This window comes from Eschscholzia californica, unplaced genomic scaffold (assembly GCF_041429995.1).
Source record: "Eschscholzia californica isolate CP2 unplaced genomic scaffold, dmEscCali1.0.p SCAF_3, whole genome shotgun sequence".
In the NCBI taxonomy this organism is placed as follows: Eukaryota; Viridiplantae; Streptophyta; class Magnoliopsida; order Ranunculales; family Papaveraceae; genus Eschscholzia; species Eschscholzia californica.
This window is the reverse complement of record NW_028238420.1, coordinates 4,936,124-4,958,613: the sequence shown is the minus strand read 5'-3', so window position 1 is coordinate 4,958,613 and position 22,490 is coordinate 4,936,124. Positions and strand designations below refer to the sequence as shown.

General features: G+C 37.7%; 3 protein-coding genes and 1 pseudogene across 4 annotated transcripts; 1 reads left to right on the top strand and 3 right to left on the bottom strand.

The window, feature by feature from the left end:
• Positions 1-6,652: 6,652 nt before the first annotated feature.
• Positions 6,653-9,175, bottom strand: LOC147547882 (large ribosomal subunit protein uL1-like). The gene is made up of 6 exons (XM_086672643.1): positions 8,971-9,175; positions 8,828-8,850; positions 8,033-8,252; positions 7,741-7,906; positions 7,278-7,483; positions 6,653-6,922 (listed from the first exon to the last, which is right to left on the bottom strand). Exons 2-6 carry the CDS (start codon positions 8,830-8,832, stop codon positions 6,869-6,871), a joined length of 651 nt encoding a protein of 216 aa, XP_086528769.1. The 5' UTR covers positions 8,833-8,850; positions 8,971-9,175; the 3' UTR covers positions 6,653-6,868.
• A 2,934-nt stretch (positions 9,176-12,109) lies between these two features.
• On the top strand, positions 12,110-13,359 carry LOC147547881 (ubiquitin receptor RAD23d pseudogene; annotated as a pseudogene).
• A 353-nt stretch (positions 13,360-13,712) lies between these two features.
• On the bottom strand, positions 13,713-15,676 carry LOC147547880 (cytochrome b-c1 complex subunit 9, mitochondrial-like). Its single transcript, XM_086669650.1, has 3 exons — positions 15,353-15,676; positions 14,864-14,911; positions 13,713-14,035 (listed from the first exon to the last, which is right to left on the bottom strand). Exons 1-3 carry the CDS (start codon positions 15,470-15,472, stop codon positions 13,985-13,987), a joined length of 219 nt encoding a protein of 72 aa, XP_086525776.1. The 5' UTR covers positions 15,473-15,676; the 3' UTR covers positions 13,713-13,984.
• A 1,323-nt stretch (positions 15,677-16,999) lies between these two features.
• Positions 17,000-21,527, bottom strand: LOC147547879 (cell division protein FtsZ homolog 2-1, chloroplastic-like). 2 transcript variants are annotated; one of them, XM_086672641.1, is made up of 8 exons: positions 21,361-21,527; positions 20,308-21,080; positions 19,613-19,912; positions 18,956-19,046; positions 18,564-18,688; positions 17,654-17,746; positions 17,311-17,379; positions 17,000-17,225 (listed from the first exon to the last, which is right to left on the bottom strand). In XM_086672641.1, exons 2-8 carry the CDS (start codon positions 20,956-20,958, stop codon positions 17,103-17,105), a joined length of 1,452 nt encoding a protein of 483 aa, XP_086528767.1. In that variant the 5' UTR covers positions 20,959-21,080; positions 21,361-21,527; the 3' UTR covers positions 17,000-17,102. The 2 variants fall into 2 exon arrangements, with proteins under 2 accessions (XP_086528767.1, XP_086528768.1); XM_086672642.1 differs by lacking the exon at positions 21,361-21,527 and adding an exon at positions 21,166-21,252.
• Positions 21,528-22,490: the final 963 nt, after the last annotated feature.

Here is a 22,490-nt window from a genome sequence, read left to right as displayed (position 1 = left end):
CTCCATTTAAGCTCATAAGATATTTCTGATGAGACATGAAAATGTCTCATCTGAATCTCTTAACTTAGGCTAGTTAGTCCATTTCAAGCAGTTACTCCATGAATTATTTATTTCTCTTGTCCAAGTGTCTTCTACGGAATTAAGCGCGAAAATAGATAAAAGCTAAGAAGACGCACATGAGGGCATTTTGGTCATTTGGAGATAAAAGGAGTCACGTAATTTTGGCCGATGTTGAAACTCGGATGGAAAGTAGAATTCAAAACGAATCAAATGGCGAAAACAGAAAGAAAATCAGAGAGGGTATAAGAAAGTTAGCTTAGGTCAAACTTTTGACCAAATATTAGTTGACTAGAATCAAGGAGTGACAAATGGCGGGTGTACAGTGTAGCAGATGGACGGTTACAATGTGAGAGTGGTACACTTTCGGGCATATCAGGAGTAACTCGGTATCTTGTGTGGGGCGTGATAAGGTGCATCCACATATCGAGTCTTTAATGCTCCCCGAGGATCTGCTAGCAAGTGTACCATTCTCACATATCGAGTCTTAAGGGACGTGAGGATCAGCTAGCAAGTGGGCGGCTTTTTCATTTCTCTAGATGTACTACTATGATAGCGAAATGGTTCCCTTATCCAGCAGTGGTACGGGATTAGCCAAAATAGTGAGAATCTCTTCCTTAATCTTTCCAAATGACCAAAATGCTCCTCCTGTGCGTCTTCTTAGGTTTTTATATATTTTTCGCGCTCAATTTCGTAGACGACACCTGGACAAGAGAAACAAATAATTCATCAGTTGTAGATTTGGGTGTTTATTTCCATCAGTGTAGTCATGAGTTGCTAATATGTTGTCTTTTGTCTTCTTTGGTTAGATGGGTTTCGAGGGAGTTCTAAGCTGGTCTTTTTGTTGGGAGATGGTTGAGCGTCGTTGGTTATGGTTCTTTATGATCGTCTTTGGAGTACCTCTCTTTTCCACTTACTATTGCGGAGAAGGATGTCAGCGGTCGAAGACACAGAATGGAGATAATCATTTCAATTATGAATGTTATATTTGTTTCTTCATGTTTATATCCCTCCTTTCATGTTGTAACTAACGTTCATGTTTCATAAATAATACAACGATTACCACTTGTTTAAAAACAAAAAAATAAGTCTTTTCTCTGTCTCTTTCTTAAATAAAATGGGCTACCCATGTTACTCTTCAAAAAACACAAAAACGTTTAGGGGTCATGGAGAAAATCAAAATAAAATAGAAAGAGTGGAAAGACAAATCAAGCGGTGCTCATTTTCAAAGCAGGCCCCGATTACTTAAAGCTAGAAGCACCCCGCACCCCAATTACTCTTTAACCCTAGTATAATAGGATTAGGACTTTTTCTTTCTAGTTGAAGTTCCAAGCCCGATTAAAAAATAGAAAGTTAATATGATAACAATCAGGGTAAACTAACCTAACCAACTTCTAAAAACAAGAATAATTTAAACCAATTCGGATTAGTATTTTGTGATTACTTTCTAAAAAACTTCCCCCCATCTATATATATTCAAAACTCTCTGTTCACTTTCTTCATTCATTACTTCACTCTCGCTCTCTCTCGATCCATCGCTTGAATATCAATCTAGTGAGCAACTATCTATCGATCATGCATCAATTCAGACAAGAAGTAAGACTTGGATTGTGGCAGAAAAATCCATGTCTATCTGTCATGAATTTTGGTTGTCTTCGCCGTTACCAGTTTGAAATTATTTACAGGTATAAACATGTGCATACTATGCTTCATGATGGCATAGTTACATATACATACTCCGAGCCCGAGTTACAACATCCACCCATTGTCAAAACAATCAATCTCGATTCGCACCAATTCAGAAACCAGATTCGCCCAATTCTTTCTCAAACATTAATTAATATGGGTCTCCGTCCTCATCAATTTAATCATCCCTTTTTGATTGAACACACTGTCAAATATGCTTATAAAACTGCTGACAGAGAACATATGAAAGGATTAAATTCCATTCAATTTTGTGTCGATATCGAACTGTCTTCTATTACAGATGTAGTATTTACGTCCCGTCCTCCCAATCCAATATCTGTTCAAGAAGATCAACAGCAAGTGGAAGAAAAAGCAGCAGCTATTCATCAACAAGAAGATCAACAGCAAGTGGAAGAAAAAGCAGCAGCTATTCATCAACAAGAAGATCAACAGCAAGTGGAAGAACAAGCACTTATTCATCATCAAGAAGATCAACAGAAAGTGGAAGAACAAGCAGCTATTCAAGAATCAATGGGAATGGTTCAAATAATTGTACCTGCTTCAAGAGATATAATTGATGCACTAAAGAAGGTTAAGTTAGAAGAATAAAAAGAAGAAGAAGAAACAAATTGTACTGTTTGTTTGGCGGTTCAGAAGTCATTTACTTGCCCTGCTCTCATATCTACCATGGAAACTGCATCGTTCCCTGGTCGGAGGAGAGTCACTTCTGCCCAATCTTTCGATTCGAGATGCCTAGTTCAAAATCTGATTGATGTTATTTTTCGACTTTTTGTTTTGTTGATTCTTTCTGATATGAGTGTCGAAATATGATTATTTTAAGTTTTTATATTGCTTTTATGAATAATATGTTATTTTAGCAAAGTTTTTTTTTTTTAAGAACTGATAACTTCATAGAAAGGCCAAAGCCAAATGTAATACAATACGAAGTTAAAATAAAACACTAAACGTACACTAGACCATTATAAGGACTAGAACGCAAAGTTAAAGAGAAAGTTGCTCGAAGACTGAATGGGCCAGCATGTGGGCTTCAGAATTGGCTTCTCGCGGACAATGTTGAATGATCCTTAAACGAGAAAACGCTAGCTCAGCCTTAGCGTCTGAAATCAACGGTCGGATCCTCCAATGTGTTGAAAGAAATTCTTAAATATTTCTCGCATTTTTATAATTCTCCAACTTTGAAACAGACTCCTTTGGACCAGAAGCGAACTTTTTCTTTAATTTGTCAGCGTGCCTCGAACCGTTGACCTCTAAAGTGGAAGACTAAACCTCTTACCACTATTCGATTAGCTCATCATTAATCTTCGCTTGCTCGCTTTCTTATTCTAAATTGAACTCTTCTTTGTCAAATTAGAATAGGGAAAACGGTTAGATGATTTACCTCGAGGAAGACGAAGAATGGAGCTACTAGATAAGCTTGACCAAGGTTGTCAGATTCCTCTTACCACTATTCAATTAGCTCATCATTAATCTTCGCTTGCTCGCTTTCTTATTCTAAATTGAACTCTTCTATGTCAAATTAGAATAGGGAAAATGGTTTGATGATTTACCTCGAGGAAGACGAAGAATGGAGCTACTAGATAAGCTTGACCAAGGTCGTCAGATAGTGTTAGTGCTCGATTAAGAAGAGGAAAGAGAGCCAAGGGGTGCTCATTTTCAAAACAGCCACCCACTCTTTATGCTAAAAGCACCCATGTACTCTTGACTAGGGGTAGGAACTGGGCAGGTGGGGGGCATCCACGGTCACTTGAAGCATCGGGCCGGGCGAGTCGGACTCCAAAACTTCAATGGCTATAAGGGTAAGCGGGTTAATTAGGCGGCAATTTTGAAATTCATCCCGCCCATTACCCGTCATTAAGAAGCTCGGGTATTGGATAAGCCCATGACTTGGAAAATAGAGCCAATTTTGAAATACGATACTCTTGAAAAAACACGAAAAACCTAAGAGTCTTAGAAAAAAATTTGAAATAAAGCGAAAGAAGAAGAAAGAGAGCCAATGGGTGCTCATTTTCAAAATAGGCGCCCACTATTTGTGCTAAAAGCACCCCCATTTACTCTTGACTAGAGGTAGGAATCAGGCGGGTATGGACGTCCAAGGGCCACTTGAAGCATCGGGTCGGGCAGGTCGGACACCAAAACTTCAATGGCTTTTAGGGTAAGCGGGTTAATTAGGCGGCAATTTTGAAATTTTGCCTCGCCCATTACCCGCCATTAAGAAGCTCGAGTATCGGGTAAGCCCATGACTTGGAAAAGCTCACTTCTTCCTCTCTATTTATAAAGTCTCTACACATTACCTAATTCTAAAGAGGCAATGTGAGACCAAAACTAAAAGTTTTTGTATTGGTCCTTTAGGAATTTAATCACACATTGATAAATAATGAAGATGGAATTGTGATAATATAAATTTATCCAAATCTCTGCTCCACCAAAGCCAAGCACTACTTACACTAACCCATTTAGAACTCTCTTGGGGTCATTGCAGAGCAACGCATGGGGTTCGTGTGATTGTCCTTGAACATATTGTTTACCATCTCAAGTCTCAACTAGGTCTAGCAACGTGGACTATTGGGGTTCATCAACAAAGAGTATATGTAATTTGGTTGTTTGTCATTCAATAAAGTTATGTGGGTGGGGGCACTGGCAGGTGAGCAGGTAGAGGTTTTAACTCATGCCCGCCCACAAAACTTGGCGGGTTGGGCTCGAGACGAGCACAGGCGTCCATGGTCCTCGTTGGGCTCGGGTGGGGGATTCAGCCCACATGCATAATTCCCAGCCTACTCTTGATCCTAGTCAAATGTGATTGATTTTAAACTCTAGAACTCTTTGTTAATACTTTCTAAAAAGCTCTTTCCTGTTGAAGTCCTAATCTGATTAGAAGAAGAAAGTTAAATTCCTTAACTCGATTGTATTTATCTGGGCGAAGGGCATCCCTAAGTTTAGCCACTCGTCTCATGTTGACATAGTTTGTAATTGGGAGGCGTGGATATCGTGAAGAATCCGCTTTAGCCTCCCCTTTTGTGTTGCTGTTGTATAGTTCTTTTCGTTATATTAATTCAAATTTTCAAAAAAAAATTCCTTAACTCTTATCTTAATTATTAAGGCATTAGGGGTGGTATACTTTGTTAATACTTTCTAAAAAGAAGAACTCTGAAATAGATAGTTTCTGAAAAAAAGCTTTTCCCGCCATCACCTATATATATTCAGAAGACTCACAACTCAGTCTCCACCTGGTTCATCACTTCTCTCTCTGTCGGAAAAGATCTTAAATAGAAACTTTCCCCACCACCTATACATATATATATATATATACAGAACTCACTCTGTTCACCTGGTTCATTCATCACTTCTCTCTATCTCTACAACTAATCTACTAAGCAAATCTCAACCATGGGTGAAGAAGTGAAACAAGTAGTAAGACTTTGTTGTTTTGGGCAGCAAGATCCACTTCTATCTCTCAAGTTTCCACATAACATCTCCGGTTTCCGCCATTACTATTTTGATATTACATTCAACTTTAAAGAAGAGCATTCGATTCTTGATAGACGAGGTCGAGTTATACAAACAGATTACCATAATTCACCACAACCACCTGTTGTCGCCAAAATCAATCTCAATCCATACCAATTCAGACACCATATTCACACAATTATTTCTCAAACATTTATATTTAATATGGGTATCCATCCTCATCAATTTAAGCATTACTCTTTGATTGAACGCATTGTCAGAAGTGCTCATCGAACTGCTAACGAAGAGCATATGAAAGGTTTGAATCAGATTGAATTTTACGTCGATATCGATCTAGTCAAGTTAGTGCAAACAAAAACATCATCAATTCAACAACAAGCAGCAGCTATTCATCATCAAGAAGAAGATCAACAACAAATAGAAGAACAAGCAGCAGCAGCTATTCATCAACAAGAAGATCAACAGCAAGTGGAACAAGCTATTCAAGAATCAATGGGGGTGGTTCAGAAAATGGTACCTGCCTCAAGAGATACAATTGATGCACTAAAGAAGGTCAAGTTCGAAGAAGAAAAAGAAGAAACAAATTGTATAGTTTGTTTGGAGGAAATAGAAAGAGATTCTGAAGTCATTTACTTGCCCTGTTCTCATGTCTACCATGGAAACTGTATCGTTCCGTGGTTGGAGGAGAGCCACTTCTGCCCAATCTGTCGATTCGAGATGCCTACTTCAAAATCTGATTGATGTTATTTTTCGACTTTTTTAATTGTTGATTCTTTGTCATGGTGCCGAAATTTGAATATGTGAAGTGTTTATCTTACTTTTATGAATATAAGCAGGATTCTTTTTATCGACTGTCCTGGACTAGAAACGAACTGGTTCAGCACTTCATTCAAACATGAGTATATTAGTACGAGTTTAAACCAGATTGAAAGAGTCGCATCTCAGAGAAGCATTTTCGAAAGATAAAATGCTTGGGCTGAGTGTTGAGAGGACAGAATGCTTGGGCTGAGTGTTGAGAGGACAGAATGCTTCTCCAAAACTTTTTCTGGTAGTCCTGTAAACTAACCCTGCTGATAGGTTACCTTCTTGTCACTCAAAAGAACCATCAGATGGCATAAGATAAAGTTGTCTTTGATCTTATAATGGTGAACCTGACGACAAGATAAGAGAAACTCCTCTTACTTGTGATTGCAATTGAAATAAGAGTTTTTGTGTTCAGAGAGGAAAGGCATGCGAGTGTCTGTAATAAACTCTATCCATTTTATCCTTAGTTTGTTCACCTCTATGAGAATGCCTCTGAGTGTTTGTAATAAAACCTTCCCCAAATGGACCTGTTCGTGCCTTAGCCGAGCATCCCCGTTTCAGGGACAGGGAGGCATCGCCGATATACTTGATACCGAGATCAAAGTTTATAAACTTCATAAAAGGAAAGTACTTCGTTGTCAATTCAAATAACTATGTGATAAAAGTGTCATGTGCATAAAACAATCATCCCTATTTAAGATTGATGGAGTAACCAACTAAATAAGTATCAAGGCAAGAAACTAAAAAAAAAAAAAAAAAGCAAAATCAAGGTCCAAGTAAGCTCTCACTAAACCACACAAAAGCTCTCTTATAACCAAGTAAATAGTAGTACTGCTTAAAAGATGCGGTTTGTCTTCCCCATGGTACTCTTCAAGTACAAACACCTCACCTGTGATTTCATTCCAAAACAAAAATAAAAATGAAAAGATCAGTTATGGGAAGACAATGAAGATTCGTGATTATAATCTCTTGATATCAAAAGTAAGAACAAAGGCTACTATAGGAATTATATGAAGAAACGTAACATAAGTATATCTGAAGACACACGTAACATAAGGTTCTCAGAAACAGAGTAAAACATATACGGGTATCTATCTGATGCTCACTTAAGTATATATTATCTAGATAGCAGTAGTATTTCATCAATCGATTCGAAGTATCACAATACCACAAAATTACGAAACCAACTGCGGTAAGAAATATGAACAGTTACGAGGTTAGTAGGAAGGGGTAAATGAACTTACGTTTTGCCAGTTCTTCTTCAACAGAGATACAAGGAAGTTAACACTGAGTTGCACATTCTGGAAGATCTGCTTCTCTTCCATTCCTAAGTTTCCTACTGCTACTCCCATGCAAAGAACCTTCTTCAATTGAAACTTCACCATAGCTTTGGTTTCATTAACTTTTGCCTCTAGAGATTCTTGATGAGAAACCAATGTTGGGAACTTTCCTGAATGTACACAGGGTTCAAGTAGACAGATAAAAGAGATGTAGAAGAATTAGGGAACATAATTTGTTAAAAATTAAAACGCAGAACGAGAAAAGCGGAAGAAATCGTAATAGACTGACTAATGGGTTGTGAACAGAAAGTTTCCCAAATTACATGATTATAATATCTTACGATCTCAGTTCTTAAAAAATCAAAAATACCAAGATGGTAAAATTTGAACAGCTCGGAAGCTATATTTCATGGATAGAACTACTTGCCTGCCTTGTTAAGACCGGGGCCAAGGAGACGGGGAATCTGTTTAATCACAGCTTCAGATGCAAGAAAAGCGTGATACTTTTTGGCAAGCTTCTTCACCAATTTCTTGTTTTTGTTGAGCTTTTTCAGTGATTCCACATCCATATAGGCCAATCCTATCTTCTCTGCCTATACACGAAAAAAGTTTGAACCCACAAATAATCATAAACTGAGAACTGGTGAGCATTATTATCGTAGTGACAAGTACAAAAAAAAAAGCACGGGAATGGACGTAAAACTAAATGTTTAGGATACCTCTTCGACGTGCTGGGCATCCCCGAGCATGCAAACCTTCATTTTAGGGCGAGGAATATGTGGTAGCTTCACAGAACCACTGAAACGCTTGTCTTTCTGAGGGTCATAGTTCTTAAGCCCAATCTGGAGTTCAATAGTTTCAGTGAAATTGCGTTTCTTCTCTTTGGCATCTCCAACAATTTGGGTGATGGCTTCTCTTAATACATCACTCTGAAGCTTACTATAGAAACGATAAAAATACAATCATAATTATTTAGGCAATTTAACTCTTAAAACAAATCGACATCAAAAACAAGTAACAACCATTACGAAACAATAAATTCGACATCAAAACACCCATTACGAAACGATAGATTCGACATCAAAAACACCCATTACGAAACGATAAATTCGACATCAAAAACACCCATTACGAAACGATAAATTCGACATCAAAAACACCCATTAATTTATGACAAAATTCTACATTGAAAACACCCATTCTTCGTGATAAAATCGACATAACAAAAGCCCATTACTTGATGACAAATTCGACATAAAAATCTTAATTATGCTTGAAATACTGACATACATTGACAGCTACGACGCTACTAATCCTATTCCAATCCCAAAGATGTAATTTTTTTATACTTTCAGATAGACAGATTAATCTTTTTTTTTAATCCCAAATATTCCAAACCTTCAATAAAGGAGTAATCAAACGAGTATAACAATCAAAAAAATTTGTTCCTTTTTCATCATCATCATCATGACTATTAGGTTCAGCCGAAGGAAAAAAAATCAAGATGAAAATACCTCATCTTCGCAGATTCAGGTTCCTGTGTAACAAAAGAGAGTTCAGAAGCTTATTTGAATGAGAATGGAGGAATAGAAGATGAATGAATTTGAAGAACAAATCGTATTGAAAAGAATTGTAGAGAGAGAGAGAGAGAACTCACCAAGAGAAAGAAGAGCAACTGAAAATCCTGGACTAGGGTTTCTGTTTGAGAACAATGAAGCCGTAAATGGGAGTGTGTGGTTTACGAACCCTAAACACGTGAGAATAGCACGTGTCGTTATTAACGAGGGTAAATTTGCGTGAAATCTTTACTCGGTAGGAATAGGCCAAGGGTCCACGGACTAGAAACTTACGGCCGCCACTTTGAGCATAAAGAATAATATTCGGGAAATAAATTCTCCAGAAAAATGTTTGTGGAGGCAGACATTTTTTTTAGACAAAAAATTAACTTGATCAAACATTGTCCCCTAAACCTTCATATTCTCTATCACCTTCGCCACCACAACTTCCCACTACCACCATTCCGACCACCATTGTCACATTTTCTCACACCTCTCTCACTTACGGTAACCCTCTCTCTCGGTTTCTCCCTTTCACTATTTCTCTCTATCTTCTTCTCCCTCTTTCTGTGTTCCTTTGTCTTTTTCCTGCTACATCTCCATCTATCTCTCATTGTTTCTCTCTCTAGGTCGCTTTTCCTCTCTCTCACTCGACATATCTCTATCTCACGATTTTTCACTTTCTCACACAGCTCTGGCGAAGGGAAGTGTCTCCTTCGCCAGAACTACCTTTGTTTGAGACGAAGAAGACCTCAAGGAAGAGAAATCTCGTTCAAGGACTTTTTGGCTAGTCAGCCTTGAAACTTTTCTTGGTAAGCAGCCAAAAAAGGTTTTGTGGCGTGCCAACCACAAAGTGTTTCGAGGCAAATTAGCCACGAAAATTTTGTTGTGACTGGTCAATCACAAAATGTTTAGTGGTCAACTAGCCACAAAACCCTCAAGGAGGGTTTCGCCAGAAGTCCTCCTTGAAGTCTGATTCTGGCAAACAGAATACTTCCCTTTGTCGGAATTGTGTCTGTATGAGAAAGGGAGAGAGATAAAGATAGAGATAGAGAGAGAACCATTGAGAGCAACAGTGAGAGATCGTAATAGAACTGAGAGAGGGAGAGTGAGCGAGTAAGAGAATGAGATGGAGAGAGAGAGAGAAAAAGAATAAGAGAATGGGGGGGGGGGAGATGAAGATTAGGGGCAATGTTTGATCAAGCCAATTTTTAAAGTACACACCCTAAGTCAATGTTTATTACTTCATCAAAAAAAAAAGTCAATGTTTATTGACTAAGGTGTCGTTTGGCAACGCTAAAATAAGTTACTTTTTTGCTTATTTAAGTAGAAAAGTAAAAAAGTATCTCAACCACCACCACTATCGTACCTCCACCACCACCATCACCACTGTATCTCAACCACCACCACCACCATCACAATTTTATCTCAACCACCGCCACCACTACCACCAACGTACTTGCACCACCACCGTAACTCCACCACCACACCTCAACCATTCCTCCACCATTGTCGTGCCTCCACCAACACCATCCTCATACATCCACCACAACCATCATACCTTCACCACCACTGCCACCACCACCATCATACCACCACCACCACCATCATACCACCACCACCATTGTTAATATCACCACAACTTCTTTTAAAAGAGTAATCATGAAAATCATAAATAAATTTAATTGAAATCAGGTATCTTTGTGAGAAAAAATAGAAAAGTAAATTACATTACCAAACTAACTTTTTGACTTTTTTTTATTTATAAGTAGCATTTTTGCCAAACATACTTATGATCATTTTTTTACTTTTTAAAAGCAAAAGAACTTCTACTACAAGCAAAAGAACTTCTACTTTTGGTTGCCTAACGACACCTAAGTCTTTCTGCTCCGAAAATTTTTCTTTGTTCCTCAAAATCGAGACCCATTTTATTTGGGTGTTATTCTTTTTATGGATGTCTGAAAATATTTGTCTTACTTTCTTTATATAACATTCGTTTAAATAATAGAATGATGACATTTTCAAAACTAGCTTCTTTTTTCAAATACAATAAAAAGTTCAAATTGGTTTTGCACTTCTACCACTGTAATTTTAATAAAAACTTCACATTACATATGAATAGTTTGGTAAAATACTTTAAGTCGTCAACAATTAAAATACTTTTAGTCGTCAACAATAAATAAACTCCTTTCAACAAAAAAAACAATAAATAAGCTCTCCTCAATAAGTTGAATTTCCTAAAAAGCCAAATAAAGTAGGACGAAGGGAGTAACGTATTACGAACATGTATTTTAGTAATATAATAATTTATTTGTTACGAAAAATACGATAATTAATTTACATAAAGAAAACCCTAAAACGAATATTATCGTTTCGACCAGGAGAGAAATCAAAATTTGTGAAACTAGATATCAAAAGAGCTCTCAGATGATGGTTTATGTAATACTAAAAATGTACGAACGAATTCGTCTAGCAAGAAACATAATTGGTTTTGATACATGTAACAATTATTGTTCTAGAATGTAGAGAGAAATACTAATGAAGCATGACGTTCATATGTTTGATTTCTTTCTTGATGTCAATCTCTCTCTTGGTAACTGGGATTAATGATAAACTAATAATAATATCTTACATCTAACGGGTACTCGAAGCATTGAAAGAAAAAAAAAATTAGAAAAAAGAAAAAAAAATTATATCTGAATTAACAAAAGAAAACTATTTGTTATAATACATTACAAACGTTTATAGTAATACATTATGAATGATCACCAAAAGAAGATCTGAAATAAGGCAGTTTATAATACATTATGAAGTATCATAATGCGTTGTGGTCTTGTGGAGACTCAATAGAATTCACAGGATCACAAGTGAAGGGGTCATATGGACCAAAAGAAATTCGATTTCGGACCTCCCATAAATCATGATTTTTTTTTTCTCAATAATTTTGTCCAAAACTAAAATTTGTCCAAAAAAAAATTTGTACTAATAATCTATTTTTGACGAATTGCCTCTTTCATGACACATTATGAATTTCTAGTTCAACCAAAAAAAAAGAATGACACATTATGAATTTTAGGGGAAAAAAATAAAAGTCTTGCTTTTTCTAGAACCTTTTCTAATCCGGCTCAAACAGAAAGAAGCCAAGAAGTAGAATTGGGACGGGTCTCAGACTCCTTCCCCTCTTTATATATTCCCCTCTCTCTGTTAAACCACAAAAATCAATTAACATCTACAGAGAAGATGAAGATTTCTGTTAAAACCCTCGGTGGCTCTAAGTTCGATATTGAAGTTAATCCAGACGATAGGGTTTATGACGTGAAGAAAAACATTGAAACTGTTGAGGGGTTACAAGCTTACCCTGCCTCACAACAGATTCTTATTCACCGAGGGAAAGTTCTTAAAGATGACACAACATTGAATGAAAACAATGTTGCAGAGAATAATTTTATTGTCATAATGTTAACCAAGGCGAAAAGCTCGACTAGTACTGGCGGTTCAACAACAACTGCTCTCTCTCCAGCAAGTTCAGTGGCTTCAACTGCAAGTCCTGCATCAGCACCAACGACATCAGCACCAACGACATCAGCACCAACGACTCCGGTCCAAGCACCAAGGACTACTCCTGTCCCGGCTCCTACTCTGTCGGTTACTGCCCCCGGAGGATCAGACGTTTATGGTGAGGCGGCGTCTAATCTTGTTGTTGGAAGTAACCTTGAGGGGACCATTCAGGAGTTACTTGAAGTGGGGGGAGGAATGTGGGATAGAGATATTGTAGCTCGCGCACTCCGTGCCGCTTTCAATAACCCAGAAAGAGCTGTTGACTATTTGTACTCTGGCATCCCTGAGCAACCAGATTTGGCACCTGCAACCCAAGCTGGTACGGGTGGGGAAGCTCTGGTACCTTCGACTCAGCAGACCCCACAACCTGCACAGGCTGCGGTGTCTTCTGGTGGACCCAACGCAAATCCGTTAGATCTTTTTCCACAAGGCCTCCCAAATACGGGTGGTGCTAATGCTGCTGCTGCTGGTGGTGGTGGTGGTGGAGGGAACTTGGAGTTCTTAAGGAACAACCCACAGTTCGAAGCTATGCGAGCTATGGTGCAGGCAAATCCCCAAATTTTGGAGTCTATGCTTGAAGAGCTAGGGAAGCAAAATCCTCAAATATTGAACCTCATCCAAGAACATCCGGATGATTTCATTAATCTTCTTGATGAACCTGCTCAAGGAGAGGAGAACATGATGGAGCAACTTGATGCAGCCATGCCTCAGCAAGTAGCAGTCACACGCGAGGAGCTGGAAGCTATTGAACGACTGGAGGGCATGGGTTTTGACAGAGCAGTGGTATTGCAAGTGTTCTTTGCATGCAACAAGAACGAAGAGGTTGCTGCTAACTACCTTTTAGATCATGGCCACGAGTTCGATTAATCTTGAGGGAGAGGGATTTGTTTGTTCTCGTTTATTTCCAACTTCTGAGAACAACTCCTTTTGCGGCCTTGATGACTTTCTTTTTCTTTTTCTTTTTCTTTTTTATGTTTTATTCCTCTTCGTAGTACACATTTTCGTTTCTCGTAGTTGTTAGTTTGGATTGAGTATATTATGGATTATAAAAAGTATTTTTGTTTCCTTTAGTTGTTAGTTTGAATTGAGCATACTGTAGATTATAAGTCTAGTGACGAAATTCCTAAGTTTTCCCTGAAGGAAAAGGATTTTAGGACCATTTTTTTCTAAGTCTAGTGACGAAATTTCTGATGGAAAAGAAAAAAAAGAACAAAGCCTATCTTAGATTCTTAGGAGGGCAAGGGATCAGAAAGTTTTCAGCTGGTTTCAATTCCCACAACCAATATAAAGAGAAGATGTTTCGGGCTTATACCTGTTTTACAATGTTGAATCAGAGAATAAATAGTTCTTCATAACACCAAAACCCACCATAAAAAACATCAACAAGTCTAGTTCCTTTCAGACAAAAAGAGAAAAAGGATACAAACGTTTGACAATAAACAAGAAGGTAATATTATTAACGATCAGTCTTGTGATGCTTTCGCGACTTCGCCGATGACACAAGAATATAGTATCCAAAATTCAGAGCCTAAAAAAAGATATGGAGTTTTAACAAATTCATTCTTCAGATTGCCTTGTTCCCAGTACTGAAATATCTTCATACCTCTTCTGCAGAACGTCGAAAAAAAATGGTTCAGTTAAAAGTAGTATAGGAATATATCGAGCAATACTTTTTGGAAAGATCAGTCAACTGAGTATTATGTTTTACGAATCAGTCAAGGCGCGCCTCACAGCTTATGCATCTGAAGGCTCAAACAATGCATATGCATCTCAATGGTAAGGTGTATGCCAAGGCGTTTCGCTTCAAGGCAACGTACGTCAACGCCTCACATGTTAGAATAAATTGTGACAAATGGGTCATAGTAGTCCTTTGTTGTGTAAAACTCGAGAAAAACATTAAAGCAAGAATATCAATGGAGAATGTCAAAGCATCAGGTTTTATATCTTGATCAGAGTTACCAGATACTCTATCTCCCCCTGCGTATGCAAGTCGGATGTCCCGTACCCTTTTTTAGTGGGTTCGTGATCCACTGTTCCAAATTTGGTGTACCGGAATGTTCAACTTTAATCAACTCAATTTCTTTGTAAAATTTTATAATCTAAGCTTTGTTAACTAGAAGATTTCTTTGTTAACTAGTAAAGATTTTAACTTTAATAGAGATAAAATGACTACGAGTAGGTGTATCTAACCTACAACATACCGGACCCTAAAATATCATATCGAGGAGGTATACCGCTAGCGTAGCCGTATACTCGCATGGTAGCATACCACATACCACAGCCTGTCCCACGTATCGGGGCGAACTTCTTTCTATGTAACATTAATCTTGTATTATAAAATATTATTATCAAATGTTCACTTCCTATCGTAGTAAGTATTTATGAATTTATGCCCTAAGATTAATAAGTAAACAATAAAAGATTTAGAATTATTACCCCAACATTGTTCATTTCCCAAAGCCTATGAACTCCATAATCTACAGCCTGCATCAAAACAACCATCAAATTAAATTTAGCAATCCAAAAACAGAAAATCCATATAGACATGAGTGGAAATCAGAATGAAAATGAACAGGTGACCATTTCATCAAATTAGGGCAACACTGTGTGACCAAAAAAAACCTAATTTCGTTTGAGATTTATAGATTGTAACAAGTAACAACAAATAAAATTAATCCTTTAAAGAACATAGAAATCTTAAAATTAGGTATCTAATTAATTCAACTTTCTACTGATCATAACAAATTCATTTTTACTAGATCAAAATCATTCTAGATCCGAAAAAAAACTACAAAAATAGGTCATTTAAAAGCAGCAAATCCTTCATCCATCGAACACAAAGTATATTGAATCAAATGCATCCGCAGAAAGAATCAAATAATCAGAAATATATGAATCCATGATTAAGTAAGAAGGAATCGTTACCCGTTCGCCGAGGAAAGCGCCGGCGATAACGAAGGTGACATAAACGGAGTTTCGACGCATCAAAACTCTGTAGATGCCTTCAAAGAGTCCTCCTCCTGATCTTCTCGCCGCAGTTTCCATGGTTTCTCTCTCTCTCTCTCTCTCTTCTAGTTTTTTCTCTCTCTACGATTTTCTCTCTGCAAAACCACAATTGGCCTCCTCGCGCGTTGTTTGCACCGGGTCAAGTTACGATTTTCTATTAGTTACCCAGTGCTTCGCGCCATCAGATGGCTACTGGAATCTCCATTCTTAACCGTCGGATGGTGGTAGCCCGGGCAAAGCGTTGGTCTGATTACTCGGGCGGTGTCCCTCTCTCAATATGACTCGTTTGATTAAACTAAGTGAACCAAAATTAACAAAAATTAGTTGTCCAAAACGAGTCATACGTCACTGAGTCGGACAAAAATAAATGTTCACAAATTTATTTGAACTCTAGTCAGATGTCGACTCAATTTCATATCGGAGGCAATTCATGGAGGCAATTCATTGATGCTTCCACCTTTTACTTTTAATTATTGAAATTTTTGAAAAATAGTTGTGCACAAGATGCTTCGTCAATTTTAGGTCAAAATCTAACTAATATTCCAAGGAAAATAACCATTTACCTTGGTATGGTATAAGTTACTAATAAGATTAATCTCGTTAGCCAGTCGATAACAGTGATTGAACTGTATGGTATGAGTTAGTTACCGATTCAGATGAATCGACGGAATGGTCTCACATATTGTGTTTAACATCTTTTAAGTTAGACGAAAAAAAAAAACAAATCCTTAGATTTATGGTCAGCATAGGCTTTTCGAAGGCAAGTTGCCCCTGCGGAAATAAAAAAGGTTACGCTATTTTTCTTTAACAGTAAGATTCAAATCTTCATTTCGCGGGCAGTCTTGTTAATACAACCTCTTGTACAGATAAAAATCATCGAATAGAACATCAAAAGCCAGTACTATTGGAAGAATTTGTTCTTCGACGTTCTTCAATCAATGCTGTTCGAGCCGATAAAATTTCAGCCGGAACTAATGAAGCATCCAAAGCTGAACAATCAATCCAATCCTTCATGAGTTTTTCTTGTCCCCATATCTCTGGAATCCAAACTCGACCCGCTACCTCAACCCGATGTCTCTTAAGCTTATTCCGTCCTGAATCTTCGTCCAATACTTCACATTTCTCTGCTTCTTTTTTCTTCTTAATGGCAGGAATCGGAGACGGGTCTTGATCAGTTTCAACGAAATTCTTGTCGGAGGAGTTATGGGTAATATCTGCATGTTCTGAAGGAAGAACTACCGGAGTCCGGTGACCGGAGATATTAAGCTTATGACTGATCATTTCATGAAGAAATGGAGTTATTGAACTGTAGTTGAAGATTATATGAAGAAACTAGAGAATTAATTTGCAGGTTGTTTTGTGTGGTTTGTGATATTTGTACATTTGTTCAAATTTGTGTGGTTAAATAGACTTGAGGCTAAGTTGATACCATCCTTGGAAATTAGGTCAAGATCAAGAATCAGTTACCGATTGAAATCTAAACTCATGAATTCTTTTTTAGTTTCTAAGAATTCAAACCCAAAAATGATTCTTAAAGTTCTTGAGAAAAGATAAACATAGATAGAATTCAACTCTAACATTCGTATTATTCGAAAACTTGTACAGGGAATAGTGTTTTTCGTCGAAAACTAGTAATATAAGAAGAGTATATATATTACAAAAGAGTATATCAAACTCGAGGAAAACGTGTTCGGCCTTTCTTCTTGAGGAACTCGGGGATCTCGACAGAGTTGTCAACGAGAGAGAAAGAGGAAGGCCGTCGGTTGACTTCTCCACGGCTTAACTGATTACCCTGAAATTTTACCATGACAAAGTATTTCAGAGTTCTAGAGAAGAAGAATCAAATATGTTGAAAGGAAGTAGGGAAGGGAAGTTACGGGAAGAGGAGGTCTTCCGCCAGCTTCTTCTTGCGGTTTAAATCCGGTGGCAATCAGAGTTATGCTAACCTGAACTCAAACCGATGAATAATGAATAAAGTTATTCGATAACAATATTAACTCGAATCAACTCTAAAGTTCTAAAAGATTTGGAACATAATAATTAGATGAAACTGATCTCGTGATCGAAAAAGACAGATTTCCATATTTGAACTGGCATATTATTTATTTAACTGGCTCAAACTTGCTCCTTCACGAGCAATTTTTGGATTGAAAGCCTGTGTTTTGCATAAGGATTCGCAAGTGCTACATAATTTCTAGTTTATGTACCACATCAACTTACTTGACCACTGAACGATGGATCGATAACTGCTCCGAATATCAAGTTTGCATTTGGATCAACGAGGTCATATATTACCTCTGCTGCAGCATTTACCTGCAAGAACACATGAATGTGAGATGAGGACGAACAAATAGGTGTATCATGAGAAGCTAATGTAGGAAGAAAGAAAATTCGATATAATCTAAAGTCTTACAACATTAAGTATAGGTAACAAATATTAAGCCCAAATGTGAGCTGAAAAAAAAATCTCAAAGCGAATATATGGAATTTAAAATACTGAAAAAGAAAAACAAAAGGTTAGGTTCAACAAGCATAAACCAGTATTTTGAGGTCATAAAAAAACATGCAGAAAAGAGAAATTAAGTGTGAGAAAGATCCACGTGCGCTCATGGACACGGGAAGTCTCATAACCAAGAATTCGATATATTTAGGGCTTCTCCACTCACGAGCAATTAGTTCTGACTTCTGGGTTGGATCCCTACAAACTTAATATGGTATAAGAGCTAGACCAGTGTATGATAGGCAAATGGTCAACATACACCGCGTAACCCAACAAAAAGGTGTCTAAGCTCGAGAATGTCACACTTGAGGAGGCGTGTAAGAATAGACCCACATTGACAAAGAGATCTAGTGACGAACAATATAATACCTAATGCCTCTTCACTCTCTGGCAGTTGGTTTTGAGTTAACAGTTGGAGATGGTTTACATGAATATATTGCGCAAAATATTGTTTCTTTAAATGCTATTATTAATTGAAAAACTCATGTTTCTGACACTCGAGCATCCGTATTGCGTAGGCACCGAATATTTGTTGTGTACTTGTGTTTATGCATTGAAAAGTAGGGAAGTAACACAAACGAAAAGAGCGAGAAACAAGATCAATTCTAGGGAACTGGAAATATGGATTACCTCATACAAAGTTAAGTCGCTTCCTCCAATGATGTTCCACAGAATTCCAGTTGCTCTTTCTATACCTATATCTAATAAAGGTGATTGAATTGCATTTAGTGCAGCATCTCTTGCTCTGTTGTCACCTGCCAAGATACGATCACAATCGTCATACTGAAGCAGTTCTGAAACCTTGAGGTAAAATGGAAACGATTTCGTTTTTTTCATAGTAAGGTAAATAAATAACAAGAGCACTGAATGAGGCTGAAACACAAAAATGAACTCGAAGATAATATGTGGGAAACAGGAAAAGTTTTGAATTTCTTCCCAAATAAAAAAATCAAATGACAAAGATACATGCAAACAAGTATACGATTAGTCTAAATCTCTATGAAGAATAGAATTGAAATTACCTGTCGCAGTTCCTATCCCCATTAAAGAAGAACCTGCATTTGCCATAATTGTTCGCACATCCGCAAAATCAACATTGACAAGACCTGGAACCTGCAAATAATGTAGTCAGGTACCGAAATTGAACCAAGAAAATAGCGGTTATGTAGGTCATTCTATGTGAATTGTGATCATACAAAGGGATTTAGGTTAAAGTTGCAGATCTCAAAATATGGGAATCAATGGTGCCAAGGAAGATAACCAAGCCAAAGAAAATATCATTTTGGATAGTCATAGCGTTATTTCTTTTCAGGTCGGAATTCGGAATTGTTATAGAAGTTGAAGTCCTACCCCAGATAGCTAGATATATATATACAAAATAATCAACTTCCTCTACCAGATTGAGATTTTAGAGAGTGAGTCTTTAACATGATACCAAATTAGAAGATCAGAGTGGTGAACGGTTCAAATCCCACTGTTAGGGAGAACAGGATAATAAAAAGAAACCATTGTACAAGCAACGAGGACCAGATGTTGAGTATTATGGTTAGAGCGCCTACCCTTCATATTTGCATAACTGTAAAAGGACGACTCTTTCTACAAGTTCAAACTTTTACAGAGAGAGAGAGGCCGTTGAACACGTGTAGATAAAACACTTGAAAATTCTAGGGATTCCATACCATAATTATATCAGAGATACCACGAACACCTTGGCGAAGTATATCATCAGCCAAGTTAAATGCTTCTGTTACAGGTGTGGATTGAGAAACAACAGTCAACAACTTGTCATTTGGAATGACAATTAGTGTATCAACATTATCTCTCAGGGAAGCAATTCCTTCCTGTGCTTGAACTGTTCGTCGTCGTCCCTCAAAAGAGAATGGGGTTGTGACAATACCAACAGTCAAGATACCCATTGACTTTGCAACCCCTGCAATTACTGGGGCAGCACCAGTGCCTGTTCCTCCTCCCATTCCAGCCTGCGTAGACAATATGACCATATCGCATTACAAACAAAAAGGTTAAACAAAATAAACGAAACAAAAGAACATGTGGGCACTCAAAAGGATATGAAGCGTTTCTGTCATTCTTTTCTATAATAAATCAAATCCAATACAAGAAAAGAATATATATGCTAGATCTTGATAGCTACATAACTTTCATAACTTGTATCCTTCAGAATAGCTGTATTAGTTGTAACCAAATATGAGGGTATCAGAATCACGTTCACGATATCAATCAGGAGGCAGAATCTAGTGAATGAAGAGTGAATTTTTAAAAAAAGGATATAATGATTCTTGGGCTATCCAAGGTAGATCTGATACTGAAACAGATTTACGTATCAATAATAATTTAATTCAACAGTTTTTCTTACCGTTACAAATACCATGTCGGAACCAGAAAGAGCCTTTTGTATTATTTCTTTGCTTTCCTCAGCAGCATTCATGCCAATATCTGGTTTCCCACCAGCACCAAGACCCTTCGTCAACTTCTGCCCTATTTGCAAGCGGTTATCAGAAAACACAGGAGACATCCTCAGTGCTTGGATGTCAGTGTTAACTATCCAGAACTCAACACCATTCATGGAACTCTCAATCATTCTATTTACAGCATTAGATCCACCACCACCAACACCAATAACTTTTATCTTGGCTGCATTGTGTTTTTCGGACGACGATGAACCTATTAAGCTTTCGGTGACATTTCCACCCGAACCCTCCTTTTTGGGACTAATAACTGTGTCATTTCTTTCACTACCTCTAGGTAAGGAGACTTCATGGTGCAAATTCAAGAAACAGTCTTTATTATTAAACGAGTAAGCGCCGTGGGAGTTCTCTACACCTCTGAAACCAGGTGAACTCAAACCGACTTTTCGCCCACCACCAACCATCCCATTATCAAACATCTTGTGGGTGTTAATTCTAGTTATGCGATTCTCTACCGGAATTCTTCCTCTTAGAACAGCTAATACACTAGTGGGGGTTTTAGTGTCGGGAGACGAAAAACAAGGTGAGTGAGTTGCCATCTTAAGAACGTATCACCCAAATCTCAACTCTCAAGCCCTCAAATTTCAGTCAAGATAATCAGAAACATAAAACCCAAGTTTCTCCAAATCTGTAACAATTATTCATTCTGATTCTCTGAAACCTGCCCAATTGAACAATACAAAAACAATAAATTGAACTGAAAGAATCACATTGAGGAAGTTCTTTAGAACTAAAACAATACCCACCAAGCAAAATCAAAATAATCTTATCAGAATTATGACCGAATGGCTCAGATTACTCCATTAGTAAAACACAATTGACCCTACAAATTTCTTGTTTCAATGAAACAGTAGAACCAATACAAATTTCAGAACATAAAAGAAGATTCAGATTGAGTGAGCAGTAGCTGAAAAGAGTGGACATTGCTATCATTATCATACCTTCATTTTCAAAGAGCCAGAGATATTTATTCCAATGAATGAAGAGATGGGTTTCTTTCCTTTTCTTAGTTTAGTGAGTAAATGTGAAATCAGAGAATTCCGAAGGGACAAAGCTCGGATGCTTGAATCTCCTCCTTTCCTCTATTTCCCCAATACCCAGGTGCTATAAGGGTGTATTTGTTATGCACACTAACCAATCATGAAGGAGGTAGGGCCGTAGGGGACCTTAAAATTGAGGGTTGGTTATGGGGCTCCGAAAAAGAGTCCCAAACTTGAAACCCGTCACAGATACACGAGTTCGTTGAGCTCATGAACACTCAAAACCAAGAGGAACTGAACCGACTCGATAAAATAAATGGATTGGATTTGGGCTTTGAAGTGGTAACTCACATTCCAACCGATCGTGCTCCCATTGGTGTACCTGATTGTTAATTGAAACAACTAGCAGTAGCGTGTGGTGGGGGGCCGTCAGTGCGCTCGCACCGAGCCCCTCCACCACATGGCCCCAAACTCTTTTTTAGTTTGTCCCTTGTATTACTCTAACTTCGAAATTAAAGGCCTCCTGTCCACGTAACTCAACTTTGGAACCAAAGGCTCCACGTAATTCGGGTTATGGATTCATAAGGTGTTGATCTAGTGACCTGTTTTTATTCTAGGCAACTTTGTACAAACATTTTTATCTTTTTTACTTCCCTAACCTATCAACACCCTAATTCATTTTCTCTCTACCCACACTAACTCACTCTTCACCGTTAAGAGGTAATCTGCAAATAAAAATTTATTATTTGTACTTCACTCTTTTAAAATCTTAGTTCACTTATCATTGAGAGTATTGATTGTTTTTCTGACACGGTCTCCGTCAGAAATTTATTTTCTTTCGCACAAAAACTATTTAGAATAAGAGGCCTCACTAGAAATTTTGCACCGGACCCCTAAACTTCCAGCCACGTCACTAACAACTAGGTAGTTCTTCTAACAACCGTACTAAAAGACTCAAAAAATAGGTCGGCCACTCGTGGAAAGCCAACGTGCCGACTCCCACCGGACGAGTAATTTCTCTCTCAACACGGCTCGTCCAATGAAAAACACCCACGTCGGCTTTCAGCCTGTAGTTGACATAATTTTTAGTT